The following is a 23,473-nucleotide window of genomic DNA, read 5'->3' on the forward strand; positions in this document are numbered from 1 at the left end:
CCACCAGCATGTGAGTGCCACCAGCATGTGTGTGCCACCAGCATGTGTGTGCCACCAGCATGTGAGTGCCACCGGGTACATGAGTGCCATCAGCATGTGTATGTCTCCGGGTACATGAGTGCCATCAGCATGTGTACGTCTCCAGGCACATGTGTGCCACCAGCATGTGTGTGTCTCCAGGCCTGTGAGTGCCACCAGCATGTGTGCGATCAGGCACATGAGTCCAGGCGGGCGGGTGGGTGCCATGTGCTATGCACACCCACCTGACAGGCCTGTGCCCGCTGGGCATCCCGTCCCTGCAGACTCACCGACCGCCCGGGTCTCATACTCGTTCGCCAGCTCCTCCGACTCCCCGGCCGCGTTGATGTCGTTCTTCACCTTGGCCAAGGTCTTCAGGATCTTGCTGGCCCCCAGGGCTGCCAGAGTGCAGCCTTTGGTCTTTTCAGAGGGCAGAGAAGTTTCAGGTTAATTCACAATCCCTTGAAGTGGTTGCTTCACCGTGAATGTCAGGCAAGGAGGAATTCATGGCACAAGCAGGAAATGGTCAAATCTAAACTACTCATAGTGATTCAAAGGAAAACTCGTCATGAACACAAAATGGTCTTGAACCTGAATATAGTCAGTCTTGAATACGAAATTAGCGTACGTAAGGAAAACATCAATATAAACGCCATGATTAACTAAGAGTAAGACTATGATCACAGGAGTCCTAAATACCATTATCAGATCATAACAGTTCAAAAAGAGCGGAAAAATGGATGAAGACACACAAGACCTGAACAATGTAATTAATAAGACTGAATGAATGTATGTGTGTGCAGGTGTGCATGCACACGTGTATATATGTACTCAAGACTCAATATCTAATTTGATGCTCTACAAATGGAGAACGTAGCTTCTTTCCAAGTGTCCATAAATCACTTACAAAAATTATGCAGTAAACCACAAAGAAAAATCTCAATAAATTTCCCAGAGCAGAACTGGTACAGGCCCTACTTCCTGTCTATAAGGTAATAAAACTAGAAATTAATTTTTACAATTAAATTTTAAAACTTCAACCACTTGGAAACCATCACACACCCACAAACACCTGAAAAGAAGTCTACTACATTGCCCGCCAAGCACACCTGCCTTCCACAGACTGCACCTCCCAAATGCACCTTCATCGATGCAGTAAACCGAGACACAACCATGATCCCCCAGCAGCAGATATTCCATTTTATCAATGATGGTTCAGATCAGTCATGTGAGTTTCAGGAAGGTCAGAACAATCGCAACAAAGCATACATCTGGCATGGGCTTGGACACTTACCTGTTCCCAAATGACCTTGGAGAGCTCCTTCTTGTTCTGAAGAATGGCCCAGATGAAGAGCGCTTGCAGGGGGTGCCGGGTAATAGGAGACACATCCTGGGAGGGGTTAGAACGTGTGGTCAGCACGTGCAAATGGAATAGCACTTTATGTGCACTACTATAAGAATGAAAAAATTGGGATCAGGATCTGCTAGGAGAGCACTCCATGTTTAGGGGACTCTGTAACTCTGTATACTTCCATGTTAACAGCACAGCTAAGCAATTTTCATCTCTGTGACTTACCAGGTCATATAACTTGACACACAACTTACTATCGATCATAAAAGATGAAGAACAACAAAACTGAAAGGTATAAAGGGTGAAAAAAACATGCTGAGAGAGATTTAAAAATTGCATGACTTCTGACAAGCCGAAGAGAGCAATTCCTTCTCATCATATAAATCTCGATTTCTCATCTAGCAAAATAGCTCATACTAAATTCCAACTTTCTTGTAGTTTATGTTCAATTATCACAACGTAAAGCTATGTTTATCTCTTTGGAGTGTTATGCAAAGATTTGATTCCTAACACATCAGTTAGAATTCCAGGTCCTATTCAGCATCCCATAGCTTCCAATGGAAACTTTTCAGATAGAAAACATTAAATGTAGATATTCCTTTTAAACTTATAGGCTTTACTGAGGTCTAAAACGCATAAGATAGGGTTATGCATACTGAAGAGGGTTTTAATATAAGTAATGTCAAGCAGAAGCTTTCTAAACACTTCCAATGCTTGCAAACAGCTAGCTGGTTTAGATTTTTGCAACACACACACTCATACTAAAAATTCCAGAATTAGAAAAGATAAATGACCTAGTTTGGGTTTCCCCAGAAGTAATCCTGAGGCAAGGATTTGAAGCAAGCAGTTTATTTGAAAGGCGAACCCAGGAAAACAGATAAGGGGATGAGGAAATGAGACTGGAAAATAAACTGATTAAAGGGTGTATTACCAAGCAGGTTATTACTGTGGGCGACTAGAAATTAACCCCACTAGGAAACTCTCAGAACCAGTATAGGACACGTGTCTCAGAATTAACTCCTACAAGCAGGGAGGGAGTGAGGGTATTTATACTTCAAATTCTGGCAGTCATTGGGCTCTCACTGGAGGAAATTCTCAGCAAAAAAGATACAGATGCTGGCAGCTGGGAACCGGGCTTCCCTGTACTTAAAATGGGAAGACCCAGAGAGAATAAGAATAAGGGTGGTACATCCACAGTATCCTTTTTTTTTTTTTCCCCTCCATTTTCCCCTTCCCTCCAGCCCCTGGTAACCACTAATAAACTTTGGTCTCTATACATGTGCCTGTTCTCCACAATATCCTCTCAAATGGAAACCTAGATTATCACAGCCCCCTTTTATCCCAAAAGAAAACTTGTTAGTTATTCAGTGCTTTACATGGGTAGCAGGGGCTATTTTTTAGGAGATCATTTCCAGGAGGCTAAGAAGTAGCCTTTGTTTTTTTAACCCCCTTTTTTGTCCCTGTTAGATGCCTTCAGCATGTGCCACATCAAGCTTTGCAATTAAGAAAGACAGCAACAACTAGTTTGAAGCGTTAGGCATAAAGCAAGACACCAGAAAACTCATCAGGTAGAATCATTATTACTTGAAATAAAGGCAGCAGAAAAAACTAACAATGCCATCATGTTAGTTAATGTATGGCAATGAGGTAGGGAGTGGAAAAGATGGACTTAGGGAAATTTTTTGAAGGAAGATTTGAAAGATCAGAGAATTCAAGTAGGCAACTCTTCCAGTACATACGTGGATTTCTATGTCCATCTCATCTCTGCTATTTCTGTCTTCCTTCCGGAAGCCTCTACGGAAGTTTGCAACCAGCTTCCAAACAAATGTGAGAAGGGCGTCATTATAGGAATTCTTTGCAATCTGCAGGTTCCGATACACAAGAGTGCTGAAGTGGTGGGAGAAGAGCTCTGTGAGGACATCGTTGGTGAGAAACTTCCTCAGGTTCAAGCCATTCTCCAGAAAGAGGCGGACAAACTTGGGTCTGTCTTTTATGAGAGCCATAAACATGACTTCTTGAAGGTCAGCAGACTAAGGAGAAAGAGCAAAGAAAGTAATCACACCCCAAGTCCAATAAATAAAATACAAGGCATTTTTCTTTCTCAGCCACAGTGATAAGGCAATAGTATCTTTAGCTTCTCTTTCAATCCTGTGTTGAGAATCAAGTTTACCTTTTCAAATTGAAACATAACACTGGAGCACAGTTCAAACATCTAGACAAGGAAAGTGGCATAGTGGAATCTTTGACATCAACCAGATGTGGGCTTGGATTGACTTGGCCTCTTGCTAGCATAAAGTGGAGATAATTACACCCAGCAGTACAGCTTGCACCATTTCTCTGATGTCTGCAGTAGACACCAATTATAAGCCAACCACCAGTGTTGTCTCTTCACTCTGCTCCATTGCATCTTCCCTTGCTGCCCTTCACTGGTGCCCGTGTGCCTTGCACTATGGTGGCTGAGTTCTCAATATAGCTGGCAAGATGGAATCCATTAAGACACGCAAATCACATGCCACCAAGCAAACACATGGTCATAGTAAAACCAAAGCCAATCCAGTTGCCATCAAGTCGACTCCAACTCATGGCGATCCCATGTGTGCCACAGTAGAACTGTACTCCATAGGGTTTTCAATGTCTGTGACCTTTGAGAAGTAGAACTCCAAGCCCTTCTTCCGAGGCACCTCTGGATGGATTTGAACCACCAACCTCTTGGTTAGCAGCTGAGCACATTAACTATGCACCATCCAAGGGACTCTTTATGAGAAACCAAACCAAACTCGTTGCCGTCAAGTTGATTCTCACTCAGAGTGACCGTAGAGGACAGAGTAGAACTGCCCCCATAGGGTTTCCAGTGAGTGGCTGGTAGATTCAAACTGCCAACCTTTTGGTGAGCAGCCATAGCGCTTAACTACTGCACCACCAGGGCTCGAAGGGACTCCTTGCATACCAGTAAATTGCTGGAACACACGACAATTATACCGGGTTATTATTTTATCATTATCTCCCCTTTCTGGGCTCCTGAAAGTTTATTGAGAAGTTTATTGAGAATCTGAAGAAAAATAATTGTTTACTTTAAATACCAACTACTGGGCTCCAGACCATACCCACTCTCTGATATATTCTGGGTGTCCTCAATAGTATTTCTTAAAATTTGGATTAGTTGCCAATATTGAAAAATCAGAAGATTCATAAAAATCCACATTTCCAGCACTGAAGTCCAGATTTAAGAGTGAAAAACCAGAAGCTCTGACAACGTGAAGGCCATGAGCTGGAGCTGAGAGGCAGCTGCTCCCAGGAGCCTGGGTTCCCAGCACCCCAGGCCCCACCTTTCCTCACTGTGGTACATCCAGCTCACGTTATCCACTTACGTTCCTTGCCTGACCCCATTTAGGTCAATATTCTCTGCCAAGGGCAGCATTTCAGTTTTTTGTTTTGGTCTAATATTGATCTCATGGGAATTACACCGCCTGGAGAGGGGAATTGTTGAGGGTCCCTGGAGTCCCTGCAATATGGTTCCAGTGGATTAGGGAAGGGAAGATATGACTGCCCCAAGGACAGTGGCACTAGATTTAACCCTCTGTCTTCAAGGCGGCATTCCGTGTGTCAACGCTTCACATTTCCTTCTAAATCAGTTTGCCTTTCCACATGCTTGAATGCAGAGTATTCATTCTCAAACTTTAATCAGAGCCAGTTGGAGGGCTTGTTAAACCACACATTGCTGGAAGCCAGCCTCAGAAATTCAGCAGGACTGAGTCGGACTTCAATAATTTTCATTGCTAACGAGTTCCCAGGTGATGCCCATGTGCCAGTCCAGGGACCAGGCTTTGAGAACCACTGGCATACGGGAAAGAGAAAAGCCTTTGCAGTCAGACACCGCTTTGTTTTCGAACATTGGTTCTACCATTTTTCTAGTTATGCCAGGGCCAGATTACCCAATAAGCAAGGTATGCATGGGCCCAATTGTGTCTTCCCACCGATCTGTGGTGCCCAATTTCCTCTGTCCCCCACCACATCAAAGACTGGTGAAACTCATGTGAAATTGCTCACCACAGTTAGCAAGTAAATAAAATTAAGCCCGTACCTGGCTCAACGCAAGCAGGTGCATACCTTGCTTACTCATTAATCCACCTCTATGTGTGACCTAGAACAAGACTGTGTCTCTGAGCCTTAGGTTGCTCCTCTAGCAAACAGATGATTGTGAAGATTAAATAACACAGATCAAGACCCTTTCAAAGATTCAAATACAGAGGGGACCCTCAAAGAACCAGCAGTCACTCCTCTTCCTGTGATACCCCTGGAGCCCTGGTTTGTTAACCAGCAAAATGAGTTGCTCCTTGCATTGGATTGGTGTGAGGGTCAACTAAACAATGAAGCTGCTTTGGTGAATCCATTATTAGCATTATTTGAAAGATGTATATTTATTTTAAACAAATAATTATGTAAGTACTTTAGGAACATTATCTGATTTAATCATCATAACAACCCAATAAGGTAAAAACTACTATTATTATCATTTTCATTTTACTGAAGAGCAGTGGTATACTGGAAAATGTTTAACAACCAGCTCTCTGAAAGAAAATAATAGGCCCTGATTTATATAGTGTTTGCTAATTCCTATGGTGTAAATAATCCCACTGTGGCTAATTTCAAGCTATCAACATAATATCACTGAATATGGAATTGGGACTAGATGTGGAGAAGAAGCACAGCATTATATAGTATTTCCAACATACAGATACAATAGACAAAAGTAACCTCCAGAGCACAGACAATAGTAAATGAAGTAAAATAATTAGGAAAATGATGAGTTTTGATTATTTATTACCTTCTTAATAAAATTTAATTCTAAGTTTATATAATTTAATTTTTCAAAATGAATGCATGTAACAAACAGCTCACAAAATTCCTGAAAATGTAGCAGTCAGCTCTTGCAAGCCAGTATATGCTGGCTCCAACACGTCACCAGATGGGCTGACTTCACAGTCCATACTCTTAACCATTACATCCTTCACCCTTAACTATCTTTAGCTGAGATAATAAAATTTAATAGACCTTTCAATATGTCCCTGAGTTTATTTGCACCATGTGACCTTACTTAAATAGAACATTTCACCCACAAAGATTTATTTATGAATCCATTAACTATACCTACTTATAATTTACTTTCCCTCAACCGAAACATTACAATGTGTAATAGAGTTCATTACACTACAAAGACGAAACACAAGATCTTGTTTGCTAAAAGAATGAATAATTTAAAAAGTCATAAGTCATTACTTTATTTGCACTACTATTATTAAAACTGATCACATGTTAATGTAAATCAAGACCTAGTCTTTGATTATACAATGATAGGCCTAAGAGTGTTTTCTGAATCAGACCGCTAAGGATGAAAGTTACGAAGTACACACACCTTCAAATCTACATGTATTTGTGGAAAATTAAATATGTCCTCACAAAATTAAATATATTTCTTACTGTCCACTAATGATTAAAATTAATTCAAAAGAGCCAAAAACAAAGAAGTAGGCAGCCTCGTCATCCCAGCGTGAGGGTTCATAATTGCTCCTAATGAACAGAGCTGCTAAGGCTGATTTAACTTCAGTTGTACACAAGAGGACAACTGCTAGACAACGTGGTTCTGAAACTCCCATTAATGTGAAAAGTGACAAAAGGCAGCCTACTGGCTATTTTTATTGAATGCACAACTCCCATAGTTAGAGAGGCTCCTTTGGCAAGGGGAGTCACAGTATTCTAGCTCTAAGACATTCATTTACCACCAGAATGTTCTTTAAAAGCAAGGATGGTGAGACTTCGACTCATTTACTTTGGACACATCATCAGGAAAGACCAATCGCTAGAAAAGGACATCATATTTGGTTAAGTAGAGGGCCAATGAAAATGAAGGAAACCCTCAATGAGATGGATTGACACAATAGCCACAATAATGGTCTCAAACACACCCACACACATGAGGACAACACAGGACCAAGCAACAGAGTTCGCTCTGTTATACGTAAGTTCGCCCTGAGTCAGAGCCACCTCTATGGCAACTCACAACAACCAGAAGACATTCATTCAGTGTCTTTAATCCAGCTGTTCTATTTTTCTCAGTTTTCCTGTCAGAATTTGGCTAGGTAGGAGGGACGGGGAACAAAAATGTACTGCCATCTCCATTTTTAGTTGAGCTACTTCAGATAACCCCCTTTCAATCCTCCTATAAATATTTTTCCCATCGTTCTTCCCATCTTTTCCAAGAAGGAGATCAGCACGTCTATATCCAGGTGGGGACTCACTTCTCACATCATGGCTGAAGAGCTATAAACTTTGGTTGGTTCTGGTGGATTGATACTATCTTGCATTTGTGCATTTATTCTTATTTTCCCTTCACAACAAACCTACAAAGTCAATGTTATTATCTCACAGTACAGGCAAGGAAAGGGAGGCTCAGCAACACTGGTGTACCAGAAAAGAACAACCTTTTACAAGACTCAATACTGACATCTTATTGGAAACGGGCCAGCCAGCGCCAAGACATGACACTCTCAATCCAGAGGGGCTCCGCCAGATTCTTCCTTACCTCCCATCGGCGGTCATTGGTGAAAATCTCATCACTGGCCAGGTCCAGCTGGTTCCACTCCAGCAGAAGCTTCAGCTGCCCATTCCAGTTATCCTTATCCTGTTCGTTGGTGCTGAAGGCTGTAAGAGGCAGGAAAAGAATCAATTCACCAAAGACCCAGAAATAAAAGTCACAACTGTTCAACATGGACAATTATCAGAGCCATTTATCCAATATGATTCTAAGCATGTTCTCTTAGCATCAGACACTCAGAACTGTGATTTCACTTCATTTTCACTCATTCTTATCTGCTTCTATACGTCCCAAAGTCTATACTCATTGCTCTTGAGTTGATTCCGACTCACAGCGACCCTACAGGACAGAGTAGAATTGCCCCATAGGGTTTCCAAGGAGCAGCTGGTGGATTTCAACTGCCAACCTTTTGGTTAGCAGCTGAGCTCTTAACCACTGAGCCACCAGGGCTCCCCAAAGTCTATAAGGGGAATCAATTCAGGCTATAATTGTTGCTATTGTTAGTTGCCTTTGAGTGAACTCCAGCTCATGTACAACAGAACAAAACATTGCCTCATCCTGCACCACCTACATGATCACTGGATGCTCAAGTCCATTGTTGGAGCCACTTTGTATTTTGAGTACCTTCCAACCTAGGGGGCTTATCTTCCAGCCCTATATCAGACAACATTCAGCCGTGTGATTAACCACTGCACCACCAGGGCTCCTTATCTGACTTAGACTTCGTCTAAATCTACAAAATATGAGCTACGTTATAGCAATGTTCTACTTGTGTTTTCCAGGACTGATATTTTCTGTATCTATGTATCTCTGCAGTATAATCCCACTTTAATAAATACCCTTACAACCAAAATTTTGGCAAGCACAATAAGAATCACACTAATAAACAGCTAAGGCTTAAATAGCACTTCCTACTCGCCTGGCCCCACTCTGTGTACTTTACATCTATTAACTCAAGCAGTTCAGCTCTGGGAGGGAATGTCTTGGCCACGAATCTGTTTACCTCAGGTAATATTCACCCTGATGGAATTCTAAACCAGCAAAGATCACAGATAAGAATTTATTAACCTGAGGTTCATTCATGGGCTTCAGGAGACTTGAAAACCTCTGAAATTAAAGGCAAAATTATTTATGTGTTGCTGGTCTGACAGAGACTGGAAGAACCCTGGAGACTATGATCCTAAGACATCCTTCTGACCTGGAAATGAAGCCATTCCTGGAAACCACCTCCCAGCCAAACAATAGGCCAGCACATAAGATAAACAGTAACACTGGAGAGGTATTTACTCCTTAGAACAATCAGTTATAACATGAGAAGGCAGGAAGGGGTAGAAAATCAGGACCAAAAAATGGGGAAACCAGGGCAGAAATGGGGAGAGTGCTGACACATTGTGGGGAATGAAACCAAAGTCATGAAACACTTAATGTACAAACTATCGAATGGGAAACTAATGTTCTCTATAAACTTTCACCTAAAGCACAATTTAAAAAAATTGATTTATGTGTGTGCAAGTATGTGTGTATGCACACACATACATACACACGAATTGCTAGAACAAACGTCCATAGTTTTCAATCACATTCTCAAAGGAGTCGCTGACTCAAAACAAAAAGGTTTAAGACCACAGTTGGAGCCAGCTCTTTGAAGTGTTATGATCAAATTTGATCAGTATTTTAATGACAAAAGTATTGTTCTTCTATCAAATACATACAACCGAGGAGATCTGACTCAGCGGGGCAATAGTTATTCTAGCTTCCAATCTGTGATAATCAAAATTAAATGCAAGATTTCACCCCAATAACACCCTTTAAAAAATTAGACACGAGCCATCAGAAGCCACAGGCATCAGCACAAAGCTGAGGCCCTCCAGCACACCTTCCCAGACTCACCTTTGTACAGAGCGTAGGAAATGGCATTGCTCACAATCTCATCCCCAGCTTCTTCCATTTTAATAACCGTTAACAGGTGAGCACTTTCAAGGATTTCTTTGAGCTGGCAACATTTAAAGAACAAAATTGTGAGCTAGCTAATAACTGATTTTAGTCATGAGAAGCATAAAATTCTCTCTTTTGGTGAGAACTGTTCATTCTGTTTCAGAAAAATACAACCTGTAAGAGAGCTCCAGGTCTCTCCCTCCCTTACAGCATCTGTACCTGTAGCTTCTACTCTCTAAATTTTAATAGTCAGTCCTTGACCACAATGAGATTAAAGGGCTGGTTATAGAAGGGCACTCTTAAGCTTGATCTCTTGGGCAATCTGTACCAATTGCAAAACCCCATATGAGTACATAATCAAACAGTCAGACTGAGTGACATATTCCATTGGTGACTTTGGCCCTGTACAGCCCGACCTTTCCTGCTTCTCTCAGTGGGTTCTGCTCCTTGCAAAGAGTCTGGTCTGCAGTCAGCCACACACCTACCCTGGTATAGAGGCCTGCAGCTGTCCAGCACTGCCTACGTCTGGGTGTGTCCACCTGTCTCATTCTGAGGTTCAGCATAAGGAGGCCCATTGTGGCTGCACCCTTAATCCACATCCTCACCTTTGCCTTCTTCATCAATAAAGCTGATATATTGACCTCCATTTGCCTGACTCTTGTGTCTATCTTTCAGCCTGACTTGGACAAGATACAATAAAATCCCAGGAAGAATTTTTCTACAAAACCACTGGTTTTATCTTTATTAGTAAAATCTACAAAATGCAGTATCTCAGGTATGAATATCACATAAGCAGTCCTCAGACAGGGCATCATTCAGCAACAACGTTGTCTCTCAGCTCTGGGAAGAACGTGCATCTGAGCTTTTAAGGCCTGAATTTAGATGATGAGGATTAATGGAGAGGACTTGTAAAAATATATATTGAATACAAAAAAATATGCATTGAATTCCTGGTCCCTGTACCTGTGGATGTGATCCTGTTTGGAAATAGGATTTTCTTTGTTAATGTCAATTAGATCATACCTCAGTATGGGGGGTTCTAGACTTAATTACTTCTGAGTTATCGAAACAGCAGATTACACACACCACATAGGGAGAAAAGGAAGACAGATGACAGAGACAGATGCATCTCCAAGCCCAGGAACGCCAAGGATTGCAGGCAGATACCAGAAGCTGAAATAGACAAGGAAGGGCCTCCCCCTAGAGCCACACTCTGAATTCAGACTTCTAGCCTCCTGCACGCTGAGAAAATAAATCTCTCCCTGTTAAAGTCACCACTTGAGGCACTTTTTTGTTATGGCCACTGGTTTATTTTTAAATGAGCTGATGTGCATGTGCCTATGGATATAAACATGAGCTTCCTAATTCACTGAGCTGTTGGGAAATAAAAATTACTATGCATCAGGGAACAGAAAGAAAAGTGAGAAAGCTTAGCACTGTGTTAAATTATTTTCATAAGCTTAGCAAAAAGAAGCCTAGTTAAGTATTCTGGTAAGCATACATTTCTTAAATAATCTAATAAGAAAGGTGAGAAATTCTGAATTGAATCGCAGGCCAGTTAATTTAGAAAGGCAATTATTTTGTAGTAATGGTTTCTCCAACAGATCTAGACTCAGTTTAGAGTCTGAATTTCTGAACACATCATTACCAGAGATTTCTTTCCTGCTCACCATGGATACATACAAAATGCAGAAGCTCAATATTTGTTGACATCATGGTATACAAGAAGGAAGACAAGCTTTACAAGCAACCCAACCTGAGCTTCCCATGAACTTGGCCTTTTTGTTCTCAGCCATTTAACATCTCCCCAACATCAACTCACTGATTTGATCCAACTCTCCATTTCCTCCTCCGGCAGCCGGGACACTGTGCGGGGCAGAAAGCGCACCAACTTCTCCTTGATGATGGACGATGTCAGGACGTCCTCCACCTCTACCAGACTTGCAATGATGTCCGCAATCTGGCCCGAACCCTCCACCACCACGCAAGGAATTTTACTTTTGATGGAGGCATTGATGGCCTGGGAGAGGAAGAGGGAGAGAGAGCCGGGCGGATGAAAGAGCGAAGGAGGAGCAACAGATTCCAGCTCAGGACCAAGGTTCTAGATTCAAATTGGTTAACAAAACACATTGACATGTCCCTGTGCCTTTTCCTTTGAGGCTTTGATTTTAAAACAGAAGCAATCCAAATGTTTACAATTGCTACATGAAGGAGAAATGTAAACTGATGATATTACATGCTGTGCTACTACCAAATTCCATAATAAAGCTTACATTTTGCATAAATGCTTTAAAAGATATGTATTTTATAACGTATACATTTATAATGCATAATGTATTCTTTACTGTATATTTTATATATTATATTATGTTTAAAATATTAAAAATATGTAATAAATGATATAAGCATTGTATATTTATGTAAATATATAATATACATTATACTATATATATAGTATACACATTATATTACTTATCTATCCATTTATATATGTATTATCATAGTCCATTTCTATGCAAAGATGGGGCAGGCATAGTTTTGCAATATATGTGCTGGTTTTGGAGCTCTGGTGGCACAATGGTTAAGAGCTGTGGCTGCTAACCAAAAGGTGAGCAGTTTGAACCACCAACTGCTCCTTGGAAACTCTATGGGGCAGTTCTACTCTGTCCTATAGGGTCTCTATGAGTTGGAATCGACTCAATGGCAATGGGTTTGGTTTTTTGGGGTTTTTTTTTTTGGTGCTGGTTTTGTCCCTTAAGTTTCATGAATTAATGTCAACCCTTCTCTCTAGCAGGTTGATTGTCAAAGCCAACACTAAGTGTACAGACTATTCATGTAGCTTCAAATTCTCTTCCCATATCTTCTTAGCTAAGGAAACAACCTACGTCTGTTAGGGGAAGATAAATAGGTAGGTAGGTAGACTGGCCGACAGGTAGGTAGGTAGGCAGGTAGCTGCTGTAGGTAACTCCAACTCACGGCAATCTCATGTACAACAGAAAGAAAGCTCCCTGGTCCTGCATCATCATCACAATCATGGCATATTCAAGTCCATCATTGTGGCTACTATGCCAGTCCATCTCTCTGAAGGTCTCCCTTGCCCTCATGAGCCCTCCGCTTCACCAGACATGACGTCCTCCTCTAGTAATTGATCAGACAGCGTTCTGCTGTGATCCATGAGGTTTTCACTGGCAAATTTTTGGAAGTAGATCACCAGGATTTTCTTCCTAGTCTGTCTTAGTCTGGAAGCTCTGCTGAAGCCTGTCCACCACGCGTGACCCTGCTGGTGTTTGAAATACCTACCAGTGCATAGCTTCCAGCATCACAGCAACATACAAGTCACCACAGTACAACTGACAGATGGGTGGTGGAACATTATGTAAGGGAAAGTCATTCCCTACTTGCTACAGTGAATGAAATTAGTCAAGTTAAAAATGATCCCAAAAGTCATGAAAGTAGGAATTTGGTTGGTAAGCTTTTCAACTGAACTTCTAAAATACAAACCAGAACTCACTTTCAAGGTCTCTCTTCCACCTCCTTGGGCAAAACACACAATGGGGATTTTACCACCGTAATTGGAATCTGTAAAAAATAAAAAGTAAAGCTGATTTTAGGCTTCCCAATCCAACAACTACAGTTAAATTCTCCAACATCTTTTCACGTCCCTTCTAGCCTTCCAACCCACCATCAGTCCGTCCCTGAAATAATTATAGCCCAGCAAAAAGTTACAAGGAAATGTAAAAATTGTTGAGATGGCATATGTTTTAGTGTATATTTTCACTACAATAATTTTTTAAAGTTATAAGAAAAATGCAGTCATGTATAGGTTACTAAGCCTCATTTTTATGGGTTTCAAAAATTAATTCTACACAGAGCATATGAAAAACAATGCACTCTGTTTAATCCCTGTAAATGTTTATTTTGGGATGTTATGAGTCCATCGTTATTTTAGTTTTTGTTAAAATTTAGATTCATGCTTCTCAACTTTTTTTCATTATTGCCACCCTAAGTATATGGAAGGAGCCCTCGTGGTGCAGTGGTTAAGCGCTGGGCTGTTAATCAAAAACTAGGCAGTTCTACCCCACCAGCAGTTCCTCAGGAGAAAAAGGTCAGTGATTTGAACCCATTAACCGCTCCATGGGAGAAAGATGTGGCAGTCTGTTTCTGTAAAGATTCAGCCTTGGCAACCCTACGGGGCAGTTCTACTGTCCTACAGAGTTGATACGAGTTGGAACCGACTCGACAGCAACAGGTTTGGGTTTTGGTTTTTTGTCATTAGTACTGCTGCTGCTGTTGTTAGTATGTACGTCTAATGTCCCATTTCGTAACTACTAACCATGAATTGTGCGCTCGGAGATGTACTTCTCTAACTGATTCCGAAGCTTTGCTTCAACCGTGGGGTGTCCGTGGCAGCCGTTGTCCACAAGCAGCAGATGGGTGTGGTTGTTGTCCAAGATATACAGAGGGTCCCTCGTGAAGTCATCCATAATGTACTGGGCTAAAAAATATCCCTGAAAAGTACGAAGAAACTTATCTTTGAGGTTTTACTTGTTGACCAAGATGCATGACATTTTTGTATGTTCATGTTAAGGATAATCCTTTGGGTTCAAATCTATTGATGCCTCCTCCCAGGTTCCTAAGTTTGAATGGTCATGATGATCTTATAGTACAGGCTTTCATTTTAAATATGAGATTCAAAATGGTTGGGTCACTTGTCCATTGTTGCAAAAATGGCTGGTTACAATGTAAGGACCAAATTCCAAATCCAATTCTTCTTCTGTGGCACTGTGCTCTTTTGTATAAATTCATTTGAAAGTGATATTATTCAGGGAGTGATGTGTGTGTGTGTGTGTGTGTGTGTGTGTGTGTCTGGATACAGGGCTAAAATTAGGGGTAGGCATTGATATCATTGTTGTTATTTGCCGTGGAGTCCATTCCAACTCACTGTGACCTTACGTATATCAGAACAAATCATTGCCCAGTCCTGTGCTATCCTCATGCTCACTGGTACACTTGCGTCCATTCTGTGGCTGTTGTGTCAATCCATCTCACTGAGGGTTCCCCTCATTTTTGCTGACCCTCTACTTTACACACACACACCTATTTATCAAGAATCTACCATATGCGAGGCCCTGTGTCAGGATCTAGGGATTAGAAAAAGAATAAGTCAGAGTCTTTGCCTTTGAGAAGCACATGGCTGTGAGACCACAATTAAGTAGACAGTTTGTGCTACCCTGGATACAAGAGAATAAAAAAAGCCAAAGACCAGTTCTCTAATGAATAAGAGACAAAAATGCTAACAAATTATTGACTGATTAAACTCAGCAGGATTATTAAGAAACAGCTAGTGTTGTTTCCAGAAGTCAGTCCATCAGATTATGGGTTAAAGGAGAAAAATAATAACCCAATAGGTGCAAAAGACATTTCATAAAACTCAACATTCATTCTCGATTAAAAAATATATAAACTAGAAACAAAAGGATGATGCCTTAAGGTAAGTTTTTGTTTTAGAATCTACATATATAAAAATCAAAGATGTCACTTTAAGGACTAAGGTACGCCTGACCCAAGTCACGGTGTTTTCAATCATCTCATGCACATGTGAAAGCCAGACAATGAATAAGGAAGACCTAAGAAGAATTGATGCTTTCGAATTATGGTGTTGGCCAATAATATTGAATATACCATGGACTGCCAAAAGAACAAACAAATCTTTCTTGGGAGAAGTACAGCCAGAATGCTCATTAGAAGGAAGGATGATGAGCTTATGTCTTACATACTTTGGACGTGTTATCAGGAGGGACCAGTCCCTGGAGAAGGACATCATGCTTGGTAGAGTACAGGGTCAGTGAAAAAGAGGAAGACCCTCAATGAGATGGATGGACACAGTGGCTACAACAATGGGCTCAAGCCTAACAACATTGTGAGGATGGCGCAGGACCAGGCAGTGTTTGGTTCTGTTGTACATGGGGTCGCTACAAGTCGGAACCTACTCAACAGCACCTAACAATAACAACAATGTATATTGAACTTTCAGCCAACGTTCTATTTACCGGTGAAATACTAGAATCATTCCCACTAGTGGTGATAGCTCTGGTGGTGCAGGGGTTAAGAGCTCAGCTGCTAACCAAAAGGTTAGCAGTTCGAATCTACCAGCCACTCCTTGGAAACGCTATGGGGCAGTTCTACTCTGTCCTGGAGGGTCACTATGAGTCAGAATCGACTCCACAGCAAAGGGTTTTTAGTGGCGATAGCAGGTATCTTTTGAGGATACCTGTTTTCGTCACTATTATTTAACATTACCCTGGACATTGTAGCCAGGGCAACAAGATGAGCAAAAAATACAAGATACAATTAAACTGGAAGAGCTGTTTTAAAAAGTAACTATTTACCAATAATACGGTTGTAAGCCTAGAACACCAGAGAATCAACTGTAAAACTATTAGAACTGGGAAAAGAGATCATTAACGTGTCTGATTCAAAACAACAACAGACAAACTAGTATTTTCATGTACACCAGCAAAAATGGATTCAAAAATCAAACTGAATAAAGATCCCATTCACAGTAGCAATAACTATATAAAATCTCTAGAAATAACAAGATATATGTAGGGCCTAGTGAGGAGAGCTATAAAATTTTCCTGAAAGACACAGACTTGCATAAATTGAGAGACATACTACTGGAAGAGGACTTGATATTATAACAATTTCAATTTTTCTTGCATCTGTTTGTAGGTTTAATATGATTCCACTCAGTGAGTGTGAGATTCTGTAGTTGTCATTTGTTTTGTTTTGTGGTTGAATCTTGACAAAGGGATTTCAAAGTCTAAATGAAAAAGTACATGGTAATGAATATCCAAGTACACTGCACTTGATTACTTTTGTGTGGCCTTTCTACCCATGATCTTGGAACTCTCACCCAAGTGACTGGGCGGGACTGTGTGACAGGGTAATTGTGGCCATTGCAATGAATTTTAGAACCCAGTAGAGAGTGCTGTGGGAGGGACAGTTGGTGTCAGAGTTGGTAAAGATGGCAGACGGAGGAAGCATGTCTGATTTCTGCCTCATAGGAATCAGCCCTGGGCTGTTGATCTTAGTTCTCCTTTCCGTTTGTGAAGTTAGAGGAGGTCAGACACCGTCCCCATGTTGTTTTTACACTAAGAAAAACTGGAAAACAAGAATAATAAGTAAAGGTTTGCACTCTTTTTTAATGCATGTGTAATACGAAAATTGAGTCCCTGGACCGTAAAAATGGTTAACTGACTCAGCCACTAACAAAAAATTTGGAAGTTCAAGTTCACCCAGAGGGGCCTTGGAAGAAAGGCTTGGCAATCTCCTTCCAAAAAATCATCCATTGAAAACACTATGGAATACAGTTGTACTCTGACTCACATGGGGTTGCTATGTGTTGGAGTCAACTCAACAGCAATTGGTACTGGTAGTAGTGGTTACAAGAGGCATGAACCATGCCTCTACCACTTACTAGCTATATAATTTTAAAAGTTTCTCACTTTCCTTTTGCCTCAGTTTTCTCACCTATAAAGAGAGGGTGATAGTACTTACCTCATAGGATTGTTGTGAGGATTAAATTAGTTAAAATATGTAAAACACTTAGACTAGAACCAGGTACGTAGTAAGTGCTATTAAATAAGTGTTAGATATTATTACTACTATTCAATTATTTTTTACTTTCCTTATTTTTATTAATAAAGGCATACGGCTATGCTTTTCACTCTGAGTGCTGCTTTGGCCACCTACTGTTAGTCTTAATATGTGATGCTTTCATTGTCATTGTTTTTAAGTGATCTGCAATTATATTTTTGAAAGTTCATTTTTGACCCAATAATTATTTAACAGAATATTGTTTATCTGGTTGTTTCTTGATTTCCAAGTGATTGACACTTTCTGTTTAATTTTTGTATATTCTTTTTGTCACTTTTAGGATTAGGGTGCACTTGACCCAATCCGTGGTATGTTCAATCACCTCATATGCATGTGAAAGTTGAACAATGAATAAGGAAGACCAAAGAAGAATTGACGCCTTTGAATTATGGTGTTGGCGAAGAATATTGAATATACCATGGACCGCCAGAAGAATGAACAAATCTGTCTTGGAAGAAGTACAGCCGGAATGCTTCTTAGACACAAGCATGGTGAGACTTCGACTCATGTAGTTTGAACATGACATCAGGAGGGACCAGTCCCTGGAGAAGGATATCATGCTCGGTAAAGCAGAGGGTCAGTGAAAGAGAGGAAACCCCTCAACCAGATGGACTGACACAATGGCTGCAACAACGGGCTCAAGCATAACAATGATTGTGAGGATGGTGCAGGACCAGGCAATGTTTCATTCTATTGTACAGAGGGTGGTTAAGAGTTGGAACCGACTCAACGGCACCTAACAACAACAAAAACAACATACTGATTTCAAGTTTCACTTGTTGACAGGAATCGGTCCTATAAATCTCTGCCTTGAGGAAATAATGAAGTCTTTTTTTGTTCCAATTCAGGTTTAAAAATACCTACTTTATAGGGTTGTTTTTGTGATTCTATGAATCCGTGAAATATGAATTAATATATTCAATGTTTCCATCACAGGAATGGTAATTATACACACTAAGTTGACTTCCTCGCCCCTGAAAAATATTGCAGATAAATAATGGCATTCTGTCCCACTCAGTCTGCAGAAGTCCTAATAATCCTACTCAAGTCTGATATTCACCCCCTGAGGTTGGCATTTGACGTGAGACCATTTTGGCCTCCCTGGGTGAGTACGTAGCAATAACCATAAAAGCTGCCATTTGCTCAGCATGACTAGATACATCTATTCAAGTATAAAAAAACCAAACTCTCTGCCATAGACTCAATTCCCATTCATCGAGACCCTACAGGACAGAGTAGAACTGTCTCATAGGGTTTCCAAGGCTGTAAATCTTTACTGAAGCAGACTGCCACATCTTTCTCCCACGGAGCAGCTGGTGGGTTCAAACTGCCGACCTTTCAGTTATCAGCCAAGTGCTTAACCACTGCACCACCAGGGCTCCTTATCCAAGTATAAATCCCAATGCCATCAAATCGATTCTGACTCATAGCAAACCTATAAGACAGAGTAGAACTGCCCCATAGGGCTTCCAAGGAGTGGCTGGGGGATTTGAACTGCTGACCTTTGGGTTAGCAGTCAAGCTCTTAACCACTGTGCCACCAGGGCTCCTATCTAAGTATATAGTACAAGGTTATTATTATAAAACCTAAGGGAAGGGAACTCACTCAAGCTACTCTGCAACTCAGTGGTTTCTCAAACCCAGATGTCTCTGACCCCAAAGCCCATCCTTTTCCCACTCCACCACACTGCCTCCTTGGAGATGCTCAAAAAATGCCTTTCCACTGTCCTCTGCCCCTTATAAGGCTCAAAAATGAGAACAAAGACACAAAAGTGAGAAAAATTTTTAGAAAAGAGAACCACAGCAATTCCAAAAATCCTTAACATTACTGTCAAAATTTCTAAGGAGTCCTAGATGGAAAAAGGTGTAGATTAAATCTGGATTTCTGAACATCTGATCCAACATTTCCCTGCAGAGAACACCTATTACTTAAGGAGGCCCTTAACTCACTAGAAAACGCTGTCTTCAAAATTCCACACTTGATATAAAAGCCCATATGTCTACCTTGCATTTCAAACATGAAATACAGGTTGATTACTCTCTAAATATGCTCACAGAGAACTTTTTTTTTTTTTTTTTTTTTTGAGGGGAGGGAGGAATCACGGCCTTCTTAATGCCAAATTAACCAGGGACCACGGCAACTGATTTGAATTCCCATGAGTGCGACCAGCAATAAAGATACCGCAACTATCTTTATTGCTTGGTCCTACTCAAGGGCTTGAGTGGGGATTCAAATCATAGGTGTAAAAACTAAAGAGCCTGACTCTAGCAACATATACTGGGAACACATTTTAGTTAAAAAAAACACCAAAACCAAAAAAACCAAACCCATGGCCGTCGAGTCGATTCCAACTCATAGCGACCCCACAGGGTTTCCAAGACTGTACATCTCTACAGTAGCCGACCGCCACATCTTTCTCCCAAGGAGCACTGGCAGTTCTGAACTGCCAAGCTTTCGGTTAGCAGTCAAGCGCTTTCCATTGTTAACTCCTTCCCAAGTTGAAAATGTGTTCTTAGATTATTTCATTAATTCTTGAGGTCCCAAAAGGCAGACTTCCCTGCGAACCAGTGCCGTCACAGAGTCCCAAAGTTCAGACTGTTCCAAGGTCGTTCTCCCATGTTACCTTGCAGACCTGCTCCTGTCCCACCATACCTCAGCATCGCAGTTCCTGATGAGGGTGTCTCGGTTGGAGACCATGCCCCAAGCTGCTATGCCAATGGCCACAATGTTCTCCTCAGAGTTCCTGCTGATGGTGTTGTCTCTCACCACCTCCCCGATATACTTCATCAGGCCATAGTGTGTGCCTCCTGTGAGAATCCAAGCCCCTGTCAAGGAAGAACAGCAAGCGCTCAGCTGGTGCTGGGTCAGGGTCCCATCCTGTCCCCATAGACCCTTAAGGAAACTTCCAGCCCCACCTCCGTGAACATCAGGAGACCACACTTTAATAGGTTTTGCCCAAGACTGTACGATAAGGAAGGACAATAGGATCTCAGGCAGTGTTCCTAAGAGGTTCTCATTAAAAAATAATGATTCTGGGCTATTAGTTGCCTTTGAGTCGATTCCAACTGGTGGCAACCCCACGTGTTACAAAGTAGACCTGCTCCATAGGGTTTTCTTGGCTGTAATTTTAATGGAAGCATATCACCGGGGCTTTTTTCACAGTAATCGCTGGGTGAGTTCGAACCACCAACCGTTTGGTTAGCGGTGGAGTGCAAACCGTTTGTGCCACCAGGGACCTCAGGTCCCACTCCAGAACTACTGGATCAGATTCTCTTGGTGTGGGGGCTGAGAATCTGCATCTTTAACAGGACTCTCAGGTGAATCTTTATATGGACAATAAATGCCAGAGCTTTCAAGCAAGTTAGACAGTACTGCACTCTACTCCAAGACTCCTACCTCAGTCAGATCCGCATGGATCTTCCTGCGATGGTCCTGGTGCCAACAATTTAGCTTTGCTTTATATTTGCACAGTAATATTTTTAAGGTTTACATTTGATGAGCTTTACAATGTCAAGAGTCTTTTCAGTTTTATTTTAGTAAAATGAAAGTAAATAAAATACCTACAAAAATCTTCTTTAGCATTACAATAGAATCTAAAGTTGGAAATTACCCTAGTCTAATATGCTACCCGTGCAGGAGGGTTGGTCACTGGCCTCTCTTGATTAGCTCTGGTGAAGGAAGTTCACCTCAGAGGAACAAGGCAACGTTCTTCTAATGGCTAGAAAGTCCTTTTGCTTTTTGCTCCCTAGTGGTTTCCATTCTCTAATTTCACCACTGTCTCCGGCAATAAGGAACAAGTTTAGTCATCTCAGTCCTTCCCATGTATTGAGCTAAATGTGATGTCTTCTCTAAACATTTCATATCCAATTCCTTCAGCAAGTTCTCACAGGACATGAATTCCAGACCACTCAGTGCCCAGTTTCCTCCCTCCAACATATTCTGTTGTCAACATTCCTCTTTACAATGAGCCAGCTAGAACTGAATGCAGCGCTCCAGGTGGCCAGCGCAGAGGATGATGATACCATCAACTTCCCAGCTCTCTGCTTCACTTCATCTAAGTAGAATGTGTGTGCGCTCCTCCAGGCCAGGGACTTTTGTGTGTTTTGTTCTCTGCTGTATTCTCAGACTAAGACAGGCTTGGAAGAAAGGCCTGGTGATGTGCTTCTGAAAATTAACCAATGGAAACCCTATGGACCACAGCACAGTATTGTCCAATATAGTGCTATGATCATGAACATGGCGCAGAAATGCATTTCATTCTGTTGTGCATGGGGACATCATGAGTCAGAGCCAACTCTATGGCAACTGACAACCTACTCCCAGCACCTAGAACAGCTCCTGGCACCTAGTAAGCATTTAATAAGTATTTGTCAAATAACTGAATGAATGATATGTGTTCAGGATTTAGCAGTAAGGTAGCTAAGTTGCTCAATTTTCTAACAAAAGAACTACTTCAAGTGGAAAATTGAGAAGAAGAAATAACTATCTTACAGTTTACTCTTAATATTAAGAAAATGTCCATATCGAAAATAAAACGTGTTTCCTTAGTTTTGTCAGTCAACAAGTATTCTTAGTAAAAGAAGTTAAAACGAATGTTAGCCCAAATAAACTGATGATCTTTCTAATCATGAAGAAACATCAATCAAACCCAGACTGAAGGACAACCTACCCAACAATCGGCCTGTGTTCTCTAAAAATGTCATAAAGGTCAAAGAAAGGCTGACAACCTGTTCCAGATTAAAAAAACTAAAAAGCTATGAAAGGCTAAGTAGATTGCTCCCAGAAAAAAAAAAAAAAAGAAAAAATCCTCTTTTGCTAATTATCCCAACACAGCAAAATAATTAGCAAAGTTAGAAAATGGACTGTTAGATATGGGTGAACGTTAACTTTCCTGAGTATGAAAATTGTATTTTGCTATATAAGAGAACATCCCTGGTCTTAGGAGATGCACACTGAAGTACTTACGGACTAGGGACCATGATGCGTGCAACTTACTCTCAAACAGCCTTTAAAAAAAATCATAGAGCTAGAAATAGAAAAATGGCCCTCTAGGCAGAAGCACCACGCTGTCCCTCCACAGCAAAGATCCGAAAAACTAAGCCAAACACAATACAACAATCCTGAAACCCTAACACATCAAATGAAGAGATAAAGAACTCAGCCAAGCACCGAATGGAGTAAGAAAACTGACAGAGAATGGAGAGCGAGGAGAGATTCATGCAGAGGTCCCCTACCAGCTAACACAGTGCGGATCCACCATCTTGGACTCCTATCAGAGACCAGCAAACTGGGGTACGAGAGAGCAGCCTCATGGAGTGTCCAGTGGGAGACAAAACAGCCGGTAATTTGCGGTGTGCGCTTTCCCACCCCCCACCCCTCTTCACCCCGGCTCGGCCTCCTCTCCTTCCCGCAGCCACTGTCTCTTGACTGGGAAGCGCCGGCTGCTTGGATTCCACACACCCAAGCGCGCGTCTCTCTGGGTGCCAATTGTTGGCTGCTGGTGTTGCTTTTTTTTTCTGCTTCTTTTGATTTCTCACTTGCCTCTCGCCGCCTCCCCCTCCTTTTGCTCGAGTGCCTGGCTCCGAGCGCCATCTTTGCCTCTTCCTGAGGGGCTGCGGGGCTCCATTAGAGTGTGCAGCTGCGTCCCGGTCTGGGCTGCCGCGTTGGTGGGATCCTGGGGCTTTTGTTCGTTTGTTCCTCTGCTTCCCGTGGCCAAGTCCCTTGACCAGGATGCACCGGCTGCTTGGATTCCTCACACCCAAGCGGGCGGCTCTCTGGGTGCCATTTGTTGGCTGCTAGTGTTGCTTTTTTTTTCTGCCTCTTTTGATTTCTTACTTGCCTCTGGCCACCTCCCCCTCCTTTCACTCGAGTGCCTGGCTCCGTGCACCATCTTTGCTTCTTCCTGAGGGGCTCCAGAG

General features: G+C 41.6%; 1 protein-coding gene across 1 annotated transcript in view; it reads right to left on the reverse strand.

Annotated features, from left to right (window-relative positions):
- TRPM8 (transient receptor potential cation channel subfamily M member 8) overlaps window positions 1–23,473 on the reverse strand; it is a 100,026-nt gene that overhangs the window by 59,039 nt on the left and 17,514 nt on the right. Inside the window, exons 5-13 of the mRNA XM_004390029.1 lie at window positions 20,208–20,380; window positions 14,230–14,404; window positions 13,408–13,475; window positions 11,719–11,916; window positions 9,852–9,954; window positions 7,950–8,068; window positions 3,109–3,399; window positions 1,313–1,408; window positions 309–438 (exon numbers count right to left, since the gene is read on the reverse strand). Coding sequence (XP_004390086.1) covers window positions 309–438; window positions 1,313–1,408; window positions 3,109–3,399; window positions 7,950–8,068; window positions 9,852–9,954; window positions 11,719–11,916; window positions 13,408–13,475; window positions 14,230–14,404; window positions 20,208–20,380 — 1,353 coding nt within the window. The remainder of the gene's footprint in view (window positions 1–308; window positions 439–1,312; window positions 1,409–3,108; window positions 3,400–7,949; window positions 8,069–9,851; window positions 9,955–11,718; window positions 11,917–13,407; window positions 13,476–14,229; window positions 14,405–20,207; window positions 20,381–23,473) is intronic.

This window comes from Trichechus manatus, unplaced genomic scaffold (genome assembly GCF_000243295.1).
Source record: "Trichechus manatus latirostris isolate Lorelei unplaced genomic scaffold, TriManLat1.0 scaffold00277, whole genome shotgun sequence".
Lineage (NCBI taxonomy): Eukaryota > Metazoa > Chordata > Mammalia > Sirenia > Trichechidae > Trichechus > Trichechus manatus.